The 22,306-nt window shown below is 35.7% G+C and overlaps 4 protein-coding genes across 7 annotated transcripts; 1 reads left to right on the forward strand and 3 right to left on the reverse strand.

The window, feature by feature from the left end:
- Positions 1-1,532: 1,532 nt before the first annotated feature.
- On the reverse strand, positions 1,533-7,720 carry LOC133821837 (vacuolar-sorting protein BRO1). The gene is made up of 8 exons (XM_062253987.1): positions 6,956-7,720; positions 5,367-6,317; positions 4,987-5,076; positions 4,539-4,607; positions 4,183-4,323; positions 3,452-3,500; positions 2,578-2,681; positions 1,533-2,322 (listed from the first exon to the last, which is right to left on the reverse strand). Exons 1-8 carry the CDS (start codon positions 7,631-7,633, stop codon positions 1,786-1,788), a joined length of 2,619 nt encoding a protein of 872 aa, XP_062109971.1. The 5' UTR covers positions 7,634-7,720; the 3' UTR covers positions 1,533-1,785.
- Positions 7,721-9,756: 2,036 nt separating this feature from the next.
- LOC133821838 (uncharacterized) lies at positions 9,757-12,384 on the forward strand. 4 transcript variants are annotated; one of them, XM_062253988.1, is made up of 3 exons: positions 9,757-9,902; positions 10,272-10,339; positions 11,161-12,384. In XM_062253988.1, the coding sequence occupies exon 3, from the start codon at positions 11,219-11,221 to the stop codon at positions 12,128-12,130; it is 912 nt and encodes a 303-aa protein (XP_062109972.1). In that variant the 5' UTR covers positions 9,757-9,902; positions 10,272-10,339; positions 11,161-11,218; the 3' UTR covers positions 12,131-12,384. The 4 variants fall into 4 exon arrangements, with proteins under 4 accessions (XP_062109972.1, XP_062109973.1, XP_062109974.1 ...); XM_062253989.1 differs by having other exon boundaries at positions 11,194-12,384; XM_062253990.1 differs by having other exon boundaries at positions 9,769-9,902; positions 10,278-10,339.
- An 867-nt stretch (positions 12,385-13,251) lies between these two features.
- LOC133821839 (fruit protein pKIWI502) lies at positions 13,252-16,575 on the reverse strand. The gene is made up of 5 exons (XM_062253992.1): positions 15,864-16,575; positions 14,780-14,879; positions 14,576-14,671; positions 14,397-14,477; positions 13,252-13,615 (listed from the first exon to the last, which is right to left on the reverse strand). Exons 1-5 carry the CDS (start codon positions 16,403-16,405, stop codon positions 13,553-13,555), a joined length of 882 nt encoding a protein of 293 aa, XP_062109976.1. The 5' UTR covers positions 16,406-16,575; the 3' UTR covers positions 13,252-13,552.
- A 2,072-nt stretch (positions 16,576-18,647) lies between these two features.
- LOC133821840 (ATP synthase subunit beta, mitochondrial) lies at positions 18,648-22,098 on the reverse strand. The gene is made up of 9 exons (XM_062253993.1): positions 21,541-22,098; positions 21,066-21,141; positions 20,866-20,954; positions 20,630-20,747; positions 20,436-20,539; positions 20,158-20,316; positions 19,835-20,059; positions 19,436-19,747; positions 18,648-19,076 (listed from the first exon to the last, which is right to left on the reverse strand). Exons 1-9 carry the CDS (start codon positions 22,015-22,017, stop codon positions 18,966-18,968), a joined length of 1,671 nt encoding a protein of 556 aa, XP_062109977.1. The 5' UTR covers positions 22,018-22,098; the 3' UTR covers positions 18,648-18,965.
- Between the last annotated feature and the right edge of the window lie 208 nt (positions 22,099-22,306).

Consider the following 22,306-nt stretch of genomic DNA (forward strand, 5'->3'; position numbering starts at 1 on the left):
TTTTTGTGTTGTATTTGACCCTATATTATATGTATCTTCCATTTAGAAATGATCTTGATTTAAGGGGTGTGAACCTAAATAAGATGTATATTATATTTTTGAAAAAGAAAGTTGTAAAGTAAACCTTTTTTCTTTAGTAAACAAAAAAACTTAAGTAGTGAACTTATTTAAAAATCCCATCACATTTTAGTAAGGGTTTATACTTTTTTGGACCCTCTGTTTTTTCTCATTATCTGTTTGGAGCCTATGTTTTGAAAAATTACTTTTTGGACCCTATGTTTTGTAAAATAGTTAAAATAGAACCCTAAACTCAATTTTGATGAAGAAAAAATTGAATATAACAACACAGTTTTTAAGCAGGATGATTTTATTTTTGTTCTGAATTGTTAGTTTGGTAAATTATTTGTAATTTTAGTTGAAAAAACATTGATCAAAATCGAGTTTAGGGTTCTATTTTAACTATTTTACAAAACATAGGGTCCAAAAAGTAATTTGTCAAAACACAAGGTCCAAACAGGTAATGAGAAAAAATACAGGGTCCAAAAAAGTATAAACCTTTTTAGTAATGAGAAATTATGAGTGGCCCATTTTTTACATTTTGGAACATCTTAATTTTAAAAATTAGATTTTTGTTAGTAATTATGCCTTTAATAGTACATTCATTTTAAAAAGGTAATTATTAAGTCTCAAATGTAATTTTCATACATTTTTTAGTAGTCTTAAAGAATTTTTGGTGTTACATTTTCTTTTCTTTTTTTTTTATGATGGGATTCGATTCTTAAATGACCAATAAAAGAACCATAGTAGATTCATCCATTCTCATCATACCGCCACCACTAGTAGTAAAAAGATATCGACTCTCGACCAAAACGGGGAACACATTTTTTTTTCTTCTCAATTTTGGTTGAGTAATGACCAAATATTTGGTCTAAAATATTATTTTTTTGCTTGTGGACAGTTTCAATCAGCCTATATATGGATCATTCATTTGCAAGTGAATTGAAGAAATGAACATTTTGGCATTGAAAGAATGATTTATACTTTTTTTGACCCTGTGTTTTGTCTCATTACCTGTTTAGACCCTATGTTTTGACAAATTAATTTTTAGACTCTATTTTGATAAAGAAAAAATTGAATATAACAACACAAATTTTAAGCAGAATGATTTTATTTTTATTCTGAATTATTAGTTTGGTAAATTATTTGTGATTTTAATTAAGAAAATATTGATTAAAATCGGATTTAGAATTCTATTTTAACTATTTTACAAAACATAGGGTCCAAAAACTAATTTATCAAAATACAAAATCTAAACAGATAATGAGACAAAACACAATATATAAACCCAAAAAAGAAGAGCCCTTTGGCTCTGAGAATATGGATGACCTGTTTAATCGCTCCTCCAAAAATGTTTCTCAGGACTCATTTTTCTAAAATTCCATTGTCATTTTTCTAAAACTCATAACACACATTTGTTTTAAAAAGAAAAGTAAAATTTTGGTAAATTTATCTTGTGGAGTTGGAGAAAGAAAGAAAGTAAATTTTGGTATATATTAAATTCCACATTATTCGATTTCATATGTCTTGTCAAACTCAATAAGCTATACAAAGAAAAATCCTCAGAATGAGCCATGCAACACAACAACAGATAATCTGAATATGAATTGGCTGTACAATCTCAAATCACAGAAACATAAAATTGGAGATTGATACCAGAGTGACAAATCAAATACATTACAAACAAGCAAATAATTTAATATTTATTGCGCGAGCTTGTTCATTCTATCATTGTGGCTTATAGTAGCCGCCTTGGTGAGGGGGCGGGGGGTGGTACGGCGCTTGAACCGAGTAAGGAGGTCGAGGCATAGAACCAGACTGTTGTGGGTGAGTGTGAGCGTTGTAGTATGGACCCCGCCACCCAGGGTATGCGGGTTGGCCGTACTCATGGCTAGCAGGAGGCTGCTGTTGGGCCTGTGGAGGCGGGTAGGGAGCTCCAGAGGGAGGTGGAACATGGTAAGGGGGCGGTGGCTGCTGCGGTGAGCTATAGGGAGGATTTGGGTGACCGTATCCAGTCATGGCTGGCTGCTCGGGAGGCTGGTAATAAGGTGGTGCTTGGGGACGTGGGTCGATTTGCTGTGAATTTGATCTCTGAGTTTGGTGGCTCACTGAAGGGTAGCTGTTGTTGTATGGACCTGTGGGTTTAGAGTCCTGGAAGGAGAGACCTGCCATTTGCCTCTGGACATCTTCGATCATTTCCCGGCACTGGATATTTCTAGTCATTACGAAGTCACTGCACTGCTGTTTCACGTTCGTGATTGCGTCCTATTTCATTGCAAAAGAGTGTTATTTACGAAACAGATCCTTGGAGAATCACAAAATCTCATTTGAAATTTCACCAGTTTTTCTCATGCGTTGTTAAAATTAGTCATTTCACTATACGATCAGGACATAAATATTCAGAGCAATATAGTGAATACTTTAAGTGTACTTTTAGGGGAAATCAAAATATAACATAATATACAGTTGAAAATGGTGTAAAATATCAACTCAAATGAGCAAAATTTTCAAATTATTTACCTGAAGAGTGACGTAAAACTTTAAACCCTCGTTGATGTTGTCCTTAATTTCTCGGAACTTTGCAATAGCAGCTTGAATCTGCTTGTAACATTTCTCACGAGATGCTGCAATAATTAAGAGGTGAATAATAAATATATAAACATGAAATTGAGAAAAATATACTTGAATGAATTGCAGTTTCACAAAGAAAGCACCACAGAAGTAAAGAATATGGTCCTGTAGAGTTGCTTAAATTGTGGAACTCCCAATACAAATATTTAGACCACGGGAAAGAATACAGCTCAATAAAGGAAGGTATACTTGAATTGAAATTTGGTAAATGAAATATAAGATCAACCAGCAGAATGGGGTTTTGAGAAACTAAAGTGGCAGCTGATGCAGATGACCAACAATTTATATACATAGCAGAGAAATAAGAGGAACAGAAAACAAATTTTAAAGATAGATCACGTTTGTCAATGGCAAGAACTCACTAGCAGTAGATCTATTTACTTGGCTAATCAACCAAGACGATGCTTTGGAATCGTTCTTACAGATTAAAGGAAAAATAATAATAATAATAATAAATATAAACTCCATGTCCTTATGTGACAGCCTCAACTTTTAATTGTATTTGGATCGGATCGGTTTCTAATTAGATTTTCACATTCTCATCCACCATCTGATCCAATCCAATTAACTTACAACTTTTTAAATCCAATCCAATCCAACCGAGGTAATTGGATTGGTTTGGATCTTGAGTACCTCTACTTGATGGTAATACTAAAGTATTCATATAAAGATGAACGCATGCTAAAATCATGTACTATATGAAACTTAGTTATATATTATAGTAATAGCCTTGGTTAGCACATCGTGAACTAGGAGGGCTTACCTTTGTAATCTTCTAGATTAAAGATGGCAGCAAAGTCCTCATTTTGGGCCTGCATAATGATTAATAAACACAAACTCACTTAACTGAAGTTCCATGTTTTAAATTATGGCTAAAGTATAACAATCACTAAACATGGATACATGAATAAATTTATAAAGGAGAGTAATTTCTCTTCCACTTCAAAACAATAGGCTCCACTCGTTTATGAGTAACACAATAGTCCTTCAATCTCTTTCGTTATTGTTTCCAAGAAGTTTCTATAGTGTGAGATAAGTCCAGAAAATTTCAAGACAATTTTGCCAAATCTTGTATAGGATATTAGAGTGGATGAACAATTATTGTTGTTTTACTATTGCCAAATGCTCAACTCTCTTCAAATATTCTGTTCCACCAATGTTCTGTGTTGTTTTGCTATTGTCATTCATGTGTAATGCACATTTAATACTAATTTATTTGTATAAAAAAATATATGTTAATATATTTTTTTATAATCCTTTTTATTGAATAGTTCTTACAAAAAAATTTCACAGTAGATTGTTGAATATCACAAGACTTTACCACATTAAAAGTCAAAAGGGGAATAAATTTGTCACTTTGGTTCAGATTTGACCGTATAAAATAATCTATTAAAACAACAGGCATGCCTCAGAATGAAACAACACTAATTTAATATCATGAAAATTACAATAATAAAATTTGAAGCACGAACTATGGTTTAATGGGAAAAAGACCTGGATTTGCAGCAATAATTGTTCTTGTGCATCGATATTATGGGCAATATCTTCACATATTTGATCATACTTTGCTATCTCCTTCCTGTAAAGGTCCTCAAAGGAGCCCGTTGATGTCATTAACTTTGGTAATATATCATCCTGAAGCCATATGAGGAGAGGAACAATAAGCACATAAAAGCATATGCTGTCATATAAAACAGCAAAATCAACCGGAACAATATTTATTATAAAAATTCTTATCCAACCACTGCAATAAATAATAAACAGTAAATAGTCAAAAGATTTAGCGTTATATGAAAAACCAATTTTGAAATTAAACCCTATACTAGAGTTTAGCAGAAATTTGGGCGCACCTTCCTCTTCATATCTTTAAGCATGTCTTCAAGAACAGCCCGTTCAGCACCAAGTGTTTCTAACTGCCTCTGCATTATTCAATGGACAAAAAATTCAGATATATCCAAGACAAGAATATATACTAACACAAGTACTGCAAAATAAGGGGTCTAAAGGACATTATTTTCAGAATGCAGATGCCTATGCATTCGCAAACCAGCAAATTCTCTGATTTATTTTGTTGGCACATTTTTTAATCCTCATCCAACTAATATAAAAAATTGAATTGCTTAAAGCATTTTTTGATTACCTATTTGTCCTTTGCCAATGTATGGAAAACCTACTAGCTTAATTTTTAGAAACTCAAGTATGGCAGAGTTTGCAAAACTGTTCAGGAAAAGTACATGGCATTCCCAAAATTCAAGACTCAATGTGACACCTACAAAGTTTTAGGTGATAAAATATTACCAAGCTCTGCTTCAGCGCCCCCAGAATAGCATCTTCATTAGCATCCAAAGACATTATTGGCCTTGCTAGAGTGGGGAGTGCAGATTCAATCTGAAAGGAGAAAACTGCATGATCAGTTATTTTTAGACACATTGAACCATGGAGAGAAGACTCAATTATCCAACAAAACAGGAACTGGCAGAAAACATTCCTTAAAACTAGAAACAAAACTAATAAATTCTCTCAAAGTGAAGTACCTCCTAGCAATATACAACATTTACCGGACTCGTACATCATTCATACTACCAAATCACATAAAGTTACTGGTACACATATACCTACCATTCACAGTCATAAATTGATGCCTTCTATAAGGCCTAGTAAGAAGTTCAATGACATACCGGACGGCGATCAAGAATAGACATCAGAGCTAAATGTTCCCTCACTGAGCGCTCAATCCGAGCATCGCTATCTGTAGCTTGTTTCAAATTGGCTGCAAACCTATTTAACCTATCCTGCAAATTCTTTGTAAGCGTGCTGGATTGAGGCCTAGTCCACCGTGATCCAAATTGGCTTCTAAACTGACCATCTTCTCTTGCCTCTTTCTGCAGGAGCTCCTCAACCTGAACCAGCATTTCCTGATTCACCCGTCTCAAATCTTTGAGCTGTTGTAATTCACCTTCCAAACCAGCTGGACCCCCACAAATCTGAACTGCCTCCACATCTTCTTTCAGATCTGTAGGGAGAGTGAAATTTCCTTCCAAAGCAAGAATGGATTCTGGTAGATCCATTTCCTTGAGCCTTACCCGGGTTAGCTCACTAGCTTGCTGCAACTTTTCTGCCTGTGTTCTTATAATATCATCCACCATTTCAGTGTACCTAGAAAGAGCTTTTGCACTATTGTCTGGGACAAGACTAGCAAACATTTTTTCCTTGCTAGCGTCCAACACTTCACTCATTGCCATTGGCTTCACCATGGAAAATGCTGGAAGAGGGGGTAAGGAACTAGGGGAAGGGACCCTCATGAGGTAAACTCTGTCATTCTCCTTCATGGCCCTCTCCAGGTTGCGATTGAGACTGGCCTCTAACTTGATAACTGCTTCCAGAAGCTGTGCAGGAGCCCCTTTTGAAGATTTCTTAACCTCAGACAGTGCAGCGATCCCACTCTTCAGCCGAGCTATTTCCTCTGCAATCTCTTCTTTCTCATGCAACTCCAAACTACACCTATAGCAGGCTTCAGCATAAAACAAAGATGCCTTTAGCTGCACGTGAGATATCCAGCCCTTGTCAAAATGCTGGTTCAGAGGTGCAGCATTCAGAGCCGCAAAAGCCTCCTCATAATACAACCCTACCTGTAATGACATCCAAGTCAAAATAGATTGAAATAGAAACCAATATATTATTGATATGATCTGAAAAACAAGTTAATCAAAGAAGGAACCCAAAAGTATCTGTTCAATAGCAATTGGGGATGCAGTAAGATCCACAAATTTATAGATGCAGCAAATAACAGATAGTAAAACATCACAGAGTCCAATATCTAATAACTAATTTAAAAACCTCTAATGAACACTTGTGCCAAAAAACGCAACTTTAACCTAACCAATCAAATTTCAAAATTGCTTGAAACAAAACCCAGCAGCCATTAAAACTTTGACATGGACAAATATGACATTTACATGGTTCTGATAAACAAGTTCATCAAAGAGTGACCCAAAGATATCTGTTTAATAGAAATCGAAGAATGCAATAATAACTACAGAAGACATAGACATGTTATCATTAACAAGAAAACATGCATTTCATTATTGTGCAAACCCCAAATTACCAAGACTAGCACATAATTCATTCATAAATCATACGCAAAGAAATACCAAATTACTGTAACAAAAAAGATTCATGCCTACCTAAATAAGCCAATTCAATTCTACAATTAACTTGTCGGGGGAGTTCTAATATAATCGATTAAACACTAAATTTCCATCTTTACCTGCCTAGAGATCTTAGCGCATACTCCTGGGGTACTCCCCTTAGCAATGGTGTTCTCAAAAACGCACTCCTGGGCCTGGGCCAGCATCAACCTCTCCAACATCCCAGCACACTCCACCGACAAGTCCACAGTCGTGGAGCCCCCGATCGAGGCCTTGGGAGCCGCATTATCCCTCAAGAAAACGAAAGCACCAGCCGCTGCAATGAACGCGTGCGACGCCTGTCTCCGTCCATCGACAGTAGACCGATCATACGACAACCCAATCTGACTATAAACGGCGCCCAAATTGAACAAGATAGCGGCCTTCTCGAGATGAATGTTCTGCTGCGAAGCTTTCTGCTTGTTCTTGAAGGTGTCATGCCAGACGAAAGTGACGGAGTTGACGTGATCCTTGTCAGGCGAGATTGGGAATCGAGTCTCGACGAGGCAGAGGGCTTTGTAATAATTCTGAAGGAGGTCACGTCGGGCGGTGTGGGAAGGGTCGGATTGGCGCTCGACCTCGGAGCGAAGCTCCTTGAGGGTTTGGAGATCGTCTTCGAGGTTTTGGGCCTCGCGGTCGGAGTAGTTGAAGGCGATGTAGTTACGGAAAGGACGGTAAAGGTCGATTTGAGTGGTCTTCTTCTCGTATAGAGCGAGCATGATATTGGTGGTGGCCGCCGAGGACGACGGAGCTGCCATGGCTGGAATCAATACTAAGCTTTTAGATTATCAATAACAGACAAACTCGATCGAACTTTGGGACTGAAATTTTGATGTAATAATAATAGTGAACTGAATTTTATTTTTTATTTTATTTTTATTTTTATTTTTATATTGACCAAGTCTCTTTTTCTTCTACACTAAGGAAACTTTTATTTATTTATTTATTTATTTTATATAATAGTCTGAATGTTTACACTTAAATTACTTTTTTAATTTAATGTCATTTAATTTATCCAAGATAATAAATAAAAAATAAGCAATTGAATGTTGGTTACTTAATTTTACATTATTTTCTTTTAAGAGTTCTTAATTTCTTATCAATGTTATTTATGCAAATTAAATTTACTTATGGTGGGATATTATATATATATATATATTTTTTTTAAAATAAAAGAATACAATTTTTTGTTGTTGTCCAAATCTAACCTATTAGATTAAGATTGCATCATAATATTAGATTAATGATATGTGCACCAAAACTATAAACAACACAAATATTACGCACAGTGATGTGGCAGTTTAGTCTAATTAATCACATTTATTAAAACGCGGACTCACTATTTTAAAAAAGCAACTATTTTAAAAAAGCAGTAATACGTCATTGTATGTAATATTTAAGTACGTATTTTGAGTGTACATATCATTACTCATAACATTATTACAAACCGAATGATGAGTCTCTTTCAGGCATGAGAAAGAAATGCATCTAGAAAGCTAGACAATAAAACTAATTGTATTGTTACCCAAAGTTGAGACTTCACTGGTCAACCAATATCTTGAGCCCAACTTAATCCTACCAAAAGTGCAAGTATCTCTGTCTGAACAAACGATAAAGAATCTGTATCACAAAAAAATCAACTCATGTAAGAAACTTTTTTAAAAAAAAACACATATTATTAAGATGAGATTTTATTTGATTTGGAAAATTCTAACTAGAGGGAGTAGACCTTGTATGTCTTATTAATGAGATCAAATTAATTATGAATTTTATAGTGGGTTGGACAGAGTTGCCTTCATTTGCTTATTTGCTCTGAATATGACTGCTCATAAACCAACCATATTTGTATGGGTATGTCTTAGTAATGAGATCAAATTAATTATGAATTTTGTAGTGGGTTGGACAGAGTTGCCTTCATTTGCTTATTCGCTCTGAATATGACTGCTCATAGACCAATCATATTTGTATGGGTCGAGATTGATGCATATACTTACAGTGTGAAATCATAAATTTCTATTTCTTCTCTGATTTCGTTGAAAGAGTTTCCTCTTGTACGTGTTTGATCTATCTGGATTTATACATTTTGTATTGCATCCAATAAGAAAATAACCAACTAATTACAATACAAAATTTGATCCCTTTATCTAAATCAAAATGTTGGAAAATGTTCTTAAGAGATTTAAATCATATAACGAATCTCTGTAGATAAATTAGATACAAGATTAACATCATATAACAAAAGAGGATGAAACTCAATAAGATGTATAGTAACTTTTTGTATTATTTGAACAATCATTAGAGAAACTGTTTTGATAAAGTTTAAATATATTTGCGAGTCAAATAACCATGTTAGTTTTTAGACATAAAATTAATGCTAAAGCCTCAATTTCATTAAGTTGAAAGTAGCTCGATATAGGCATAAATATAAACGTTACTATATTTTATTAAAGTTTCGAACTATTATCTCAATATCAGCTACTCAATTTATCAAATTAACTGACACATTGTGTTTAATTTCAGACATTCAAAGAGTAAAGTAAATTATTTCTTTGGCACTTGCAATGATGCATACTACATTTTATTCATGTTGGAAGAAAAACCAATGCCCTACTAAAACTCAATAACAAATGAGAAAGAAAAATAAAAGATTATAAATAAATTTTACTAACAAAATGAAGATAAAAAAACGACAAGTCGTTTCTATCGCTGTCCAAACCAAAAACGACATGTCGTATATAGTTATCACTATTATTCCCCTTGACCACAAAGTCAAATGACGCGTGGTACATTAAAACGACAATCACGTGGAGGGTTTAATCCGGGTCGGGTCCCATATTTGGATCCGTTTATTACGGGTCGGCGTCGGCATCTATAAAAGGAGGCTGAGCAAGAGAAGCCAATAGAGACTTCTGGAACTCAATCGAAGAAAAGTCAATACAGAAGAGACCAAAGTTTCCTCTTCTCTGAGCTTCGCCCTAAGGCCGACCACGAAGTCTCCCTCATCTCTGCTCTCGCTCTATCTCTCAGGTTCGTTTTCATGCCTCTTTTAGGGTTTTTTTCTTCTTCTGGTTCTTCGTTTTTTCCCTCTCTTTTTGTGGTAAAAGTTTGATCTTGTAATTCAATTTCGTAGTTCTGTGATTTCACAAGTTGTTTCGGCTTTGTTGGATTTTATTCCTGCAAAACAATCTCTTTTACTAGCCTATCCCCTTTTTTCTAGGGTTTTATGTTTAGATTCTCCTGGGTTAAAGCTAAATTACTTTCTATTTATGTTAGTAAAGAAAACTAGCTAATTATGAGCTTTTTTTTATTGGTTTGTTTAGGTTTAGGGTTTGTAGGATTAGAAAGCTTGGAATTTGATTTCTGATAATTTTCTGTTATTGCTGTTGTTTTCTCCAGACTTAACATACCGAGAGCTGTTGAGGTCGGTCCTTCGGAATTAACGCCCCCGTCCTTTTCCAAATAAGGTAAGAGACGAAGCAAATTGTTTAAGTTCATATGGACGTATTTGAGATAAGGTCTTCTTTTTGTTTTCTTGTTTTGAGGGAATACTCTTCCTTATAAGCTTTTCTGGTCCATATATTTTTAGCAGCTGTCTTTACCCACCCATCAATTGTAGATAATTCAAACCCATATCAGTCATGCTCGATTTGCAAAACCCTTTTCTGAAAATGTTCTGATGACTAACACAAGTTGCATTATCCACAACAAAGCCTTGAATATTTTCTTAAACTTTCTGTCTGCATTAAGGAAAGACTCTTAGGCTCTTAGCTATCAATATATTTTACTAGACTTAAAACTTTATTTAGAACTCTAATAGTAATAGTTATACTATCTTAGGGTACTTCTTCAAACATCCATCGGCTGTTGACATTTCGTGTTCTTTTATCATGTGTCTTTTCATGAACTAAGACTGTTTTAGTTGTTGTGACTATGAATTTCCTTATTTTCTTAGTTCCGTCATAAATTTCTTTATATCATAGTTATATTATCTGTTTGTGGGTTCTTTTTGTGGCTCTAATGTATTAAACTGCCTCTGAACTAGTCGCAGAAACCTATAAAGTTCTTAACCTTTATAGATGTATAAGGCATATTATATTTAATCCTTTAGTGTCGTCGGAAATAGAATGTTTTATGTTCATGCATTAGTCTACAGATAACAGCAGTATTTGTTTAGCTAATAAACACTGAAAGATTTGGAGTTTGATTTTCTCTTGAATCTCTTATTTAAGTGCTGAACTTTAATTCTTTGGGAAAAAAACTAACATTGTTTTTTCTCTTTTGTGAGATGCACTTCCGGTTATCATCAAACATAATGCAGATATTCTACTGGTTTTTTTATTTAAATGGACACGAAGAAATTCATCCAACTGGTTGAGGAAAAGAAGAAAAGAGCTTTGGAGAAGAAGGAAGCCCCGTTGAAATGGGAACAAAAATTGGAAGCTGCCATTAAGACAAAGGCTGACGCTGAAGCTAAAGAGAGAAAAACAAAGGTGAAGCATAAGCGACGATCTGATTCGGACTCAGACAGTGACTCCGACAGTAGTGATGGGGGAAGGAAGTCTAACAAAAGAAACCATCACAAGAAGCACAGGAAGCATGCCCACTCTGACTCGGGTGATAATGACAGGAGGAAAGAGAAGAAATCCAAGAGAAAATCAAAGAGAAGATCTCTGAGTCCCAGCGGCAGTAGCAGTGAGGAATATGATTATTATTCTGAAGAAGATAGGAAGAGGAAGAAGCGAAGCCTCAAAAGACATAGGCATCACGATTCGAGATCAGATTCTAGTTCTGATTCTTCAAGTGGTGAGGATGACGAGGTAAGCAGGAAGAGAAGTCACAGTAAGCGCCACAAACATCATCACAGATCAGATTTCGGGGCTCATGATTTTTCTAGTGACGAGGAAACTGGCAGAATGCGAAAGAGAAGGCACACTAAGCATCATAAACACCATCGCCGTTCGGACTCTGGCTCGTCTGATTCTTGGAGTTACGAGGATGATGCAACAAAGATCGAGAAAAAACATCATAAACATCATCGACGGTCACACAGTGTTGACTCAAGCACGGATGACTCCGATTCACACAGACCCAAGAGTGCACATCATCACAAGCATCGATCACATCATCATCACAAACATCGCCCCCATGCGTCCGAAGAGGAGAAAAAACTTATAGCTGGGAAGCTTAACGTGGACGAAGATAGAAATGCAACTGATAACACTACTAATGATATTGTTCCTGAGGTTCTAGCTTGAAGTGAAACAGTAGTGAATTTCACAGGCTTCTGCAATGGAAGGACCAAGTCAAACATTAAGCTGATAACTATCTATAACCTATCATTTGTCTTGCAATTTGTGATCGAATTCGAGATGATTGACATTTGTTTTTCTTCACATTTCTTAAGTTTACTTGGTGTTGTCTGATTCAAGTCATTCAACTTCCTAAACGCGATGGATTTCGTTTCAGATTTAAATATTATTTGTACCAAAATTTTACTATGCTTCTTATATTTTTCTGGTTCAAAAGAAAGAGTATGGTTTTTCTATTCTTAAAAAGGTTTATATATTTTTGGACTTATATTTTTTCCTATTACCTGTTTGGATCTTGTATTTTAACAAATTACTTTTTGGATTTTATGTTTTGTAAAATTGTTAAAATAGAATCATGAATTCAATTTTGATGAAGAAAAAATTGAATATAAAAATACAATTTTTAAGCAGAATAATTTTATTTTTGTTCTGAATTATTAATTTGGTAAATTATTTGTGATTTTAGTTAAGAAAACATTGATCAAAATCGGGTTTAAGATTCTATTTTAACAATTTTATAAAATATAGAGTCCAAAAAGTAATTTATCAAAACATAGGGTCCAAACAGGTAATGGAAAAAAACATAGGATCCAAAAAAATATAAACCCTTCTTAAAATGTTACTTTTGGTTCATAAAGAAAGTCATTAAGATAAAATGTTTAATTCTTTAAAAAATTGTTAAATAATCTTAGAGAAAAAATAGAGAAATTAGTGTATAATATAATGTAAAAGTTTGAGATAAATTATAAAAAATATGTTTTAGTGATGTATTTTGTAATACACTTTTTCTATAATATTTAACTAAAACTCACAAAAACATCTTTCATCAGCTCCTATATACATATGTTTATAATAGATATACACAAACTCTAATTAATCTATATCTACATTTAATTATATAATATTTTAATATTATTATTTTTCTTTATAAATTTTGTCTAGTATATATTTATTATTTTTTTTTTACTTTTTTAATTATTTTTTTTATTTTAATTAATAAAATATATTTTGAGAAATATATAGAGAAACTGATGTATAATAATAGTATAATATTCTTAGAGTTAAAATAGAAAAAAAAAATATTTTAAGTAAGTATTTTATAAGATGGAGTTGAGCGTGCTACAGAATGTGATCTAAAGATAAGCTAAAATCAGAAAATTCAATTATACAAGGATTTTGTTGCGTCTACATTGATGATAATATTTGGCATTGCAGGCCACTCACTAGTCACTAATGTAAAGTGTAAACTTCATAATATTAAAGTTCTACTCTCAAGACACCTTATTTTGATTTCCGAGCTGAGATATATTTTTTACTCAACAATTGGAACAAATAAATACTTGAACAATAAGACACCTTTTTCGATGGTCAAAAATTTTTCAGGATTTTGTCATTTGATACACCGACTTCAACAAGAATTGAGGTAATTTCCTGCAAGAGCAAAGACAACTTCTGATATCACTTCTCTCGTAATTACATATGTTTCTTTGAAGAAAAAAAATGGCAAAGAGAAATAGCTTATATGAATACTGAGCATTGAAGAAATAGTTTAACAAAATTAGCAAATAAAGCATAATCAGAAATCTAATATTATGATAATATCCCAACAAATTCTAGACCATTCAAGTGTTTAATAGGTAATAAGATAAAGGAATTCCCAAACTCCAGTTTCTTAATCTGTTTAGATCTAGGATTGTGCTGAGGAGAAAGTGTTAGAGTGCACAAGGAAAAAGGAGAAAATATTTTCGACAAGTTTATAAAATTTTGTTTTAGAATTTTCATCTTTACATGTCTTTTCATGATAATTCTAATTCCTCCAAACTCAAATTAAATTCTTCCAGTTTTCCTAAAATCTCTCTCCTTTTTTTGTTAAAACCAAACAAAAGATAACTGAGACTCACCAACAAGAAGCAGAAACAAAAAAAAATCTCCTGCCCGTTATACTGTGACATCTCTGTCCCACCAACTAATTTAAGACAACTCATCTAGTTTAATTAACTATTAATAAAATTATTTGACAGAGTTAAAATGAATCAGCAGAGCTTTCAATTTTCTCTCCTCAATTAATGCTAAATTCTCTTTCCAATAAAAATAATAATAATATCAATTCTCTCTTTTTTTGTTAAAACCAGACAAAAGATAACTGAGACTCACCAACAAGAAGCAGAAACAAAATTTTAACAAATCAACCAAAAGCAAAGCAAAGACAAACCTCTGTCATCTGCTTCTGTCCACATAGTACTACCCCTGTGGAGAGAGGGTTAAAAATTTGCTTGGCTCTTTTAAAAGCTGCCTGCACACACAGTAAAAATAACAAGTGTTAATTTGTTCATGAAATTTAGGTGAGACTGAAAATCTTTAAATGACAAGCATGCATTATCATACTCATACCTGCACATAACCAGTTTCACCTTTCCAATCATCTCCTGGTTGAGACAAAACTGGCACTACACTAACACCTGAAGATTCCCAGTCCTTAAATCTATCCTGTAAGAAGATGAAAAGAAATTTCAAAACCATATTCCACTAAGCAGACAAGCCTTGCTGATCCAACTGAAAAACTACTAGGGAAGGAAAAAAAAACTTTTAACCAACCTGATAAGCCATTCTCTGAAGGTTTCTAGCCCCATAATATAGCCTGACATCAGATCGCTTGCCGGCACTAAATCCTGACTCTATAAGAGACCGGATTGGACTGCATATACGAATTTAAGTAATTAGACCTTGAATTGATTTCATACGCAATACTGCAATGCCTGTATTTCAACTCTGTACGATCAGTTGGAAAAAAAATATACACAAAACTAGCAAAATTTGTATTCTACACCGAGCATCATTCTTATCTAACATGAAATCTGCTCTTTTAACAATTTATTAATATTGACACAGAAATTTTGGAATAGCAGACTGTAAGCAATGAGCATAGACTAAGGAAAGTAAAGTCTGTATCATACGGTTCCAACACAAAAACTTCAAGCTTCATCCTAGATAACAATTAAGAATAGAGCAATCTTTTTCCAAGCACCAGGATGCTGGGAATGCCAATAAATACTAATGGAAAATCTGATTTCCTCTTCCTTGATGGGTAATATTGATTGAATTTCAGGGGGGGGAAATGGATACATGTTACATATCATACCATACAATCAAAAAAGCATATGTTTTGGAGGAGAAAGTTAAGAGATTGCTCAAAGGGGTACAAAAATATTCAATTCTAAGTACCAAACTTGTAATCATAAGCCAAACCCAATTCAGGAAAAACTAATAGAAATCCTAAACCCAAAGAATACAAACATTTGAATGAGATATGAAGCATTCAGAAATTCATTGCACTTGAAGAAAGTAATAGGCAGCAGCATTGCTTGAACCTCTAGCCTAACCAAGTTAAAGGACATAATCTACCATTGATTTGATTGTAAGTGCAGAAAGATTCTAACTTCATCATCAGCAAAATAATACCATGTCTTAAAAATCTACCTAACTGAGCAAATTCCAACTATAAACCACCAAACAAGTTTCACACTACCAACTATACTCCATGATTAGCAAGTACCAAGTTTTAGAGTGACTTCGATTCAAATCCCTTTTTAAGCAATGAAGCATTTAAATTCAATCGCCAAGTTTTTGTATATAACAGATTAAATAAGAAAATGCGACGAAAACGGAAACGGAAACGGACCTAATTCCAGATCCAGTAGCAAAGATGAGAACAGTAGAATACTTCTCCGGCGGTTGAATTCGATCGACATCGAAACCATTTCCCATGACCGGTCCAAGCTCCACAACGTCCCCTCTCCTGAGCCCGCATAGAAGCTCGGCCGTCGACCCGGCCACGCTCTTCACCAAAAACTCAAACACTCCCTTCGCGGAACTCAAACCCGGCGGCGACGCGATCGCAAGAAACGAAGGCTTATCCGAGTCCGGAACCCGCAGCTGAAGGTACTGTCCAGCGCGGGAGTGAGAGGTAGCGAGGTCCGGCGCGTCGGAGAGATCGACGGTGACATGGAAGAGGGACTCAGCAGCCGATTCGACGGCAGAGAGAGGCGCAGGAGTCCAAACTGCAGTGTCCTGGCGGACAGCAGCGGCGACGGCGAGGCTGGCGAAGCGGCGACGATGGCGGTTGAGGGTCAGGCGGCGCACGATAGACATGGAAGGAACGAAGGGGCTAAAGTGCGCATGGGTGCGTAGGGGAAGAGGAGCTGGTGAGAGAGCTATCGACATGTTTTTTTTTTTTAATTTATTTATTTGTGTTGGGTCGGCTGAGGCTTCGAAGTTCGAACACGCAAAAGGCGGCGGCTTGCGGCGAAGGGATGACCGGTTCAGAGGTTGTGTGGGTGAGTTGAGTTGGTCAAATGGGCTCAGCTAGCCCGATTGAGTTTTGTGAGAGGTCCACGTGGCAGTGTTCTGAATGGTCTCCTGGATTGGTGGAGATAAAGAAGAGAATTTTTCTTTAATAACTGTACTATTATCTCCCTTATTTGAATTTAATAATTATTATACGATATTGCTAATTAATCATATAGTGTAACATCATGTGTTCACACCTTATGTGATGTTAAATACTTTACAAAATATACATGTGAGCTTATATAAATTATTAACTTTACCCGTTAAAATTTGAACCAAACATTAAAAGAGTTTTAGATTCTGATTCTCACATTTATTTTAATCCATACCAAACACCCCTAAATATCAAATAGCAACATTGATTTCAGAACTTTGGTAGTTGTTGGATGCAAATCTTAAACTTTGAATGTTCATAAACTTGTACCATAAAATATTAATCAAGTAATTTTAGTATTTACTAAGGTTTGGGACAAATAGATTTTTTTGGTATAAGAAGTTATTACTAGAGAACTTGCAGCTCCTTATAGTAGAGTTAATCTTTTTAAGCTTAAAAAGGCTATAAATTTTGTTCAAGAGTACCTCTGTAAGGACATATTTTAGCGAAAGTAATAGGAGAGAGATTCTTGTCTAAAAGGTCGGGCATTGAACATTTTTCTGATCACAACCCTAATATAGAATCTCGTCACCATCCTTGTTTACAAGGATGGAGACGGAGGCATAAATGGGAACAGATTGGGAAGACAATTCCCATCCCGATCTTGTTTCCATCCTTACGTTGCCTACTGCTCCTCTATTTTTAAGGGCTCGCTTGGGTTACACACACACAGGTCTGGCCATTTCTTGGCTTTCTATGACTCCGGTTGCAGCTGCTGCTGGAGCCGGCTCAACCGCAAGCCAAGCCAAGCCGGAGACGATGGAGAACCCCATTCCTTCTTCAGAAGCGTGGAGACATCAATCGCCGGAGACCAGCTGGGAAGTGAGAATCTTTACCCAAGCCAAACTCAAAGAGAGACTCACTCACTTTCACTCACGGTTGCTATTCAATGTTTATTACTAATATAACCTCGGTTATAACATAATTTATTAGGGTATTATTGTACATTTGCAGGTTTGGCGCCATTTATATACATACGCGTTTTTTATTCAAATCAAAATTTCTGAAAATTTATTTCCCAGGTCGAAGAATTTGGAAGGTATCTCTCTCTCTCTTCTGATCATTGTATTCGAATTGAATTGAATACTAATATGAACATATATATCTTTTGATTTTGATTTACATCCGAATTGAATATATATGGTGTATTTCCTTCTTTTTTATTTTGATTTATATATACATTTTGAATTTGTGTCGAAACCGAAAACAGTTTGATTTATTATATATCTGATTGAATATTGTATTTCATCTTCTATCTTGTAGCAATGGCGAACCGAAATAAAAAGAAGAACAAAAACAAGAACAATCACAATCAGCAGGAGGAAAGTGAAAATCTAGACAAAATAATCAAAATTGCAATGATGTTAGCTGAGATACCAGAACTTGTGAAATCTATACAAATGCAGATAATATCATATAGTATGATCGGAGCAATAATCAATCGCACCTATTTCTATTTCTTGATCTGTTCTCTCTGTCGAGCAATTATTTTTTATTATAGATGTTTCCGGAGTGGAATTTGAACTCCATAAAAGATGAAAATCCTTGTTATGACCTTGCTCAAAAAATTCTCTTCTCTCTTTAAAAAATGAAATGGTTGCTGAGGTTAGTTTATTTAAATTCGGAAATCGATTCTGAAATATGACTTTAGGAAGGCTCTCAAGGCACCCGAACTCGAAGCTACGCTCAGATTCCATACACTTGATGGCCGATTTATAAAATATCCGATTAAGGCCAACCAACTTTGAACTTTCTGTCATGGGATAGTAGAGAGGAACAACCATGTACACAAATCACGAAACTTTCAAGAGAAAAATGTTACTAAACATTGTATAAGAATAGAAATATAAATAAAAAATTTAAGTTTATAGACTATGAGTGTCTCCATTTATTGTATTCATTTTTGTCTTTTTCAGAAATCAACCCTTTTGAAAGAAAAACCTGAGCTGAAAATGAATAATATTAAACAAGAAAGGCTAGATTATCAGTGCATTATCCAATGTACTGAGAAAAGAAAAAATTTACATGTCCTTTCTTTCCCCTTATTAAGGACCAATAAAAAAAACAAAAGAAGGGGGCAGGACATTGGACCCAATTATCCATTCCTTCAAAACACTCTGCAATTAAGCTTTTTTTTAAACGGAAATGGTAGTAAATCCTCATACAGAGTTTGTCCTCAAAAAAAAATAATCAAATCCTGTTTGCCGGCATCGCCAGCAGCTCCTCAATTATTGATTTTTCGCAACTATCAAGACAAAGGAGAAAAAAAAGAAAAAAGACTTAGGCATTTTCCTTGGCAATCTTCTCGGCCTTGGCAATCACCTCCTCAATTCCTCCAACCATGTAGAAAGCCTGTTCTGAAAGATCGTCGAACTTACCGTCCAACACACCCTGCCAACCACAAAATTAAAAAACATAAACCCGACAGAACAAGTAAATTAGAGCAAACATAAATCCGCTTGCGGATGAAATTGTAACAAGGCATCGAATAGAATCCCATTGAAGTATTCAACGAATATAAGCTCAATGATTGTACTTGGAATGCTACACAGGTCGTTATCAGTTAAAGATGGAAAATTTAAGCGTTTGTGGGATCTTAAAATTTTTAGGTCACTGAAATGAATGGCATATAATCCTTTACAGAGTCAATTTGCAAGTTACTGTAAGGACGGAGAACGTATAAAAGAAGCTGACACAAATATATTTTATCAGCAAAAAAAATATATAGTTTGTATGTTGTGGGGGGTTACCTGGAAGCTGGCAATGCTCTCCTTCAACTCAACGTATTTACCAGGGGCACCCGTGAATACTTCTGCTACGTGGAAGGGCTGGCTCAAGAATCTCTGGATTTTACGAGCACGGGCAACAGTCAACTTGTCATCTTCACTGAGCTCATCCATTCCCAAAATGGCAATGATATCTTGAAGATTCTTGTAGTTCTGAAGAACCTTCTGGACACCACGAGCGGTGTTGTAGTGGTCTTCACCCAAAATGTGAGGTGAGAGCATACGAGATGTAGAATCTAGGGGGTCGACGGCGGGGTAAATACCAAGCTCGGAGATCTAACCAGTAGAAAACAAAGAGTAACTTCAGCAAATTATGGCATTTCTAGTTTGTTAAAAAAAACAATACAGGAGTCAGAAGTCAACCTGTCGTGACAACACAGTAGTGGCATCCAAGTGAGCAAAGGTAGTAGCAGGAGCAGGATCTGTCAAATCATCAGCAGGCACATAAATAGCTTGGACAGAAGTAATGGAACCCTTCTTGGTGGTTGTAATACGCTCTTGTAGGCCTCCAAGATCAGTAGCTAAAGTTGGTTGGTAACCGACAGCAGATGGGATACGTCCAAGCAAAGCAGACACCTCAGAGTTAGCCTACAAAATTGGAAAGAAAAGATATAGAGATCATTATTCACTACGAGTATGAAGCAAAAAAAACAAATATTCAATAGTTCCAAGACAATTATGCTTACTTGGGTAAATCGGAAAATGTTGTCAATAAATAGAAGCACATCTTGCCCTTCGGCATCACGGAAATGCTCAGCAACAGTCAGTCCAGTAAGTCCAACACGAGCACGGGCACCAGGGGGCTCATTCATTTGACCGTACACCAAGGCACATTTGCTGTCACTCTGAAATAGTATATACGTATACATTAATTTATGATTCTATCAAACTAAAAGAGGAAAAGAATAGGCAGCTTTATGTTTAGCATATAGGAAAAGAAGGAAGAAAACAGCATTATCTTAACCTGCTTCTCTCCTAGCTTAATGACACCACTCTCAATCATTTCCCTGTACAAGTCATTACCCTCACGAGTTCTTTCACCAACACCAGCAAACACAGAGAAACCACCTGATAAAATAAATCATGTACGGTGTCATCAAATAATAAAGCTAAAAAAATATGGAAGAAGGTGCCATAAAAATGAAAAGTTGAACCAACCATGGGCTTTAGCTACGTTGTTAATAAGTTCCATAATAAGCACAGTTTTTCCAACACCGGCACCACCAAAAAGACCAATCTTTCCTCCCCTTTGGTAAGGTGCAAGAAGGTCAACAACCTGGGAATTCAAAACAGGATAAAGAAAATGGGAAAGGGTACAAAATCCAGTCTTCAAAATGAAAGGACAGATGACGCGATTGAAAATCTGTGTACTTCATAGGTAAAGGTTAATGAACCTTAATTCCAGTAACAAGAATTTGTTGTTCAGTTGCTTGCTCAACGAAAGCTGGGGCTTCTCTATGAATAGGCAAATAGTGGTCGGTTTCTGCCATAGTAAAAATATAGCAAATTGTTACCAGATATTTAATCTACATAAGCAATGAAACTACATAAACCTTTGAATCAGAGTATAATTCAGGCATTCTAGTTTACTTACTAATATCGCCTCTATGGTCAATGGGCTCCCCGATAACGTTTATGATACGACCAAGAGTAGCCCTGCCCACGGGCACCTGAAATAAAAAACAAAAACTCAATTAAGACAATACACATATGCGATGATCAGACAAATCAATTCAGCATAGCGAGCAAAGCCATAGAATTAATCCCCATCAATGGCAGTTTACTCAACTTCCAACTTTCTTTCCCTCAGATAAACCTAAAATATAACTTGATGATTTTCTTTTCCAACATTTTCTAGGCTGCCAAACGAATTAAAATAACAAGGACGTTCAGATCAAGATGCATTGTATGATGTAGAAAGCCCAGTCGCTTATATCCGTTCAGTCCCAAATTTGACCCAAAAAAACCTAAATTTTCTATTAAAAATATGCCAACCCAATAAAACCTAATATAGCTCAATCAATTGACATGGAAAAACGCAAACTTTAAATTTGAATCGAAAACTTTACAGTGATAGGTGAGCCAGTGTTGAGCACTTTCTGCCCTCTAACAAGCCCTTCAGTACCGTCCATAGCAATGGTTCGGACCATGTTCTCACCCAAGTGCTGAGCCACCTCAAGCACCAAACGGATCGAGAAACCCTGAACCTCCAGAGCCGTCAAGATCGGGGGCAATCCCTCGTCAAATCTAACATCGACGACGGCACCAATAACCTGGCAAACCTGACCGATCGAGCCGGCGCCAGTGAACTCATCAGTGATCTTCCCACCCTTCACAGCATCCTTGGCAGCTGGAGGTGATGGTGGTGCCGGCGACGAAGCCGCTGCAGATGTGGCGTATTCGGCAACGCGGTTGAGGAGGTAGCCATACGGAGAAGCACCGCGAGCGGTGGATGGGGAAACCCTGGGGGCTCCGATCGGAGATTTGGACGGTGATCTGCGTACGGAGGATTTGAGAAGCGAGGCTAAGACCCTTCGCGAAGCCATTTTGATAGGGCTTCAATGGAAGAAAGAGAAATGGAGAGAAGAGGAGTGAGAGAGACTAGGGTTTGCGGACTCAGTTTCGAAGGCTATATGTACTGCTGCGATACCCAACGTTGGATTTAACTTTTACTTTTTCTTTTTTTTTTTCTTCTTTAAATCTGCGAATTGTTGCCACTTGTTAGGAGTGAAAACGGTGACGTTTAGTTTCAAATGTTTTGGGAGAACCCGAATATGACAACCAAAAAAAAGTCAAATGATTTTAATTTCTTTTTTAATAAATAATTATAAAAGC

The sequence above is a fragment of the Humulus lupulus genome, chromosome 3 (assembly GCF_963169125.1).
Source record: "Humulus lupulus chromosome 3, drHumLupu1.1, whole genome shotgun sequence".
NCBI classification, from domain to species: Eukaryota; Viridiplantae; Streptophyta; class Magnoliopsida; order Rosales; family Cannabaceae; genus Humulus; species Humulus lupulus.

What these genes read in the sequence shown, in the direction of transcription:
- LOC133821839 (XM_062253992.1), bottom strand. Translation starts at nt 16,405, where the DNA reads ATGTCGATAGCTCTCTCACCAGCTCCTCTTCCCCTACGCACCCATGCG. An exon ending in GTGAAACTGGTTATGTGCAG is followed by an intron (nt 14,478 to 14,575) that starts GTATGAGTATGA and finishes CTGTGTGTGCAG; the next exon opens with GCAGCTTTTAAAAGAGCCAA. An exon ending in GACAGAAGCAGATGACAGAG is followed by an intron (nt 13,616 to 14,396) that starts GTTTGTCTTTGC and finishes TTGCTCTTGCAG; the next exon opens with GAAATTACCTCAATTCTTGT.
- LOC133821840 (XM_062253993.1), bottom strand. Translation starts at nt 22,017, where the DNA reads ATGGCTTCGCGAAGGGTCTTAGCCTCGCTTCTCAAATCCTCCGTACGC. An exon ending in ACACTGGCTCACCTATCACT is followed by an intron (nt 21,142 to 21,540) that starts GTAAAGTTTTCG and finishes TTTTTATTTCAG; the next exon opens with GTGCCCGTGGGCAGGGCTAC. An exon ending in TTAAGCTAGGAGAGAAGCAG is followed by an intron (nt 20,317 to 20,435) that starts GTTAAGATAATG and finishes ATACTATTTCAG; the next exon opens with AGTGACAGCAAATGTGCCTT.
- LOC133821837 (XM_062253987.1), bottom strand. Translation starts at nt 7,633, where the DNA reads ATGGCAGCTCCGTCGTCCTCGGCGGCCACCACCAATATCATGCTCGCT. An exon ending in GGGCGCTGAAGCAGAGCTTG is followed by an intron (nt 4,608 to 4,986) that starts GTAATATTTTAT and finishes TGAATAATGCAG; the next exon opens with AGGCAGTTAGAAACACTTGG. An exon ending in AATTATTGCTGCAAATCCAG is followed by an intron (nt 3,501 to 4,182) that starts GTCTTTTTCCCA and finishes ATCATTATGCAG; the next exon opens with GCCCAAAATGAGGACTTTGC.
- LOC133821838 (XM_062253988.1), top strand. Translation starts at nt 11,219, where the DNA reads ATGGACACGAAGAAATTCATCCAACTGGTTGAGGAAAAGAAGAAAAGA.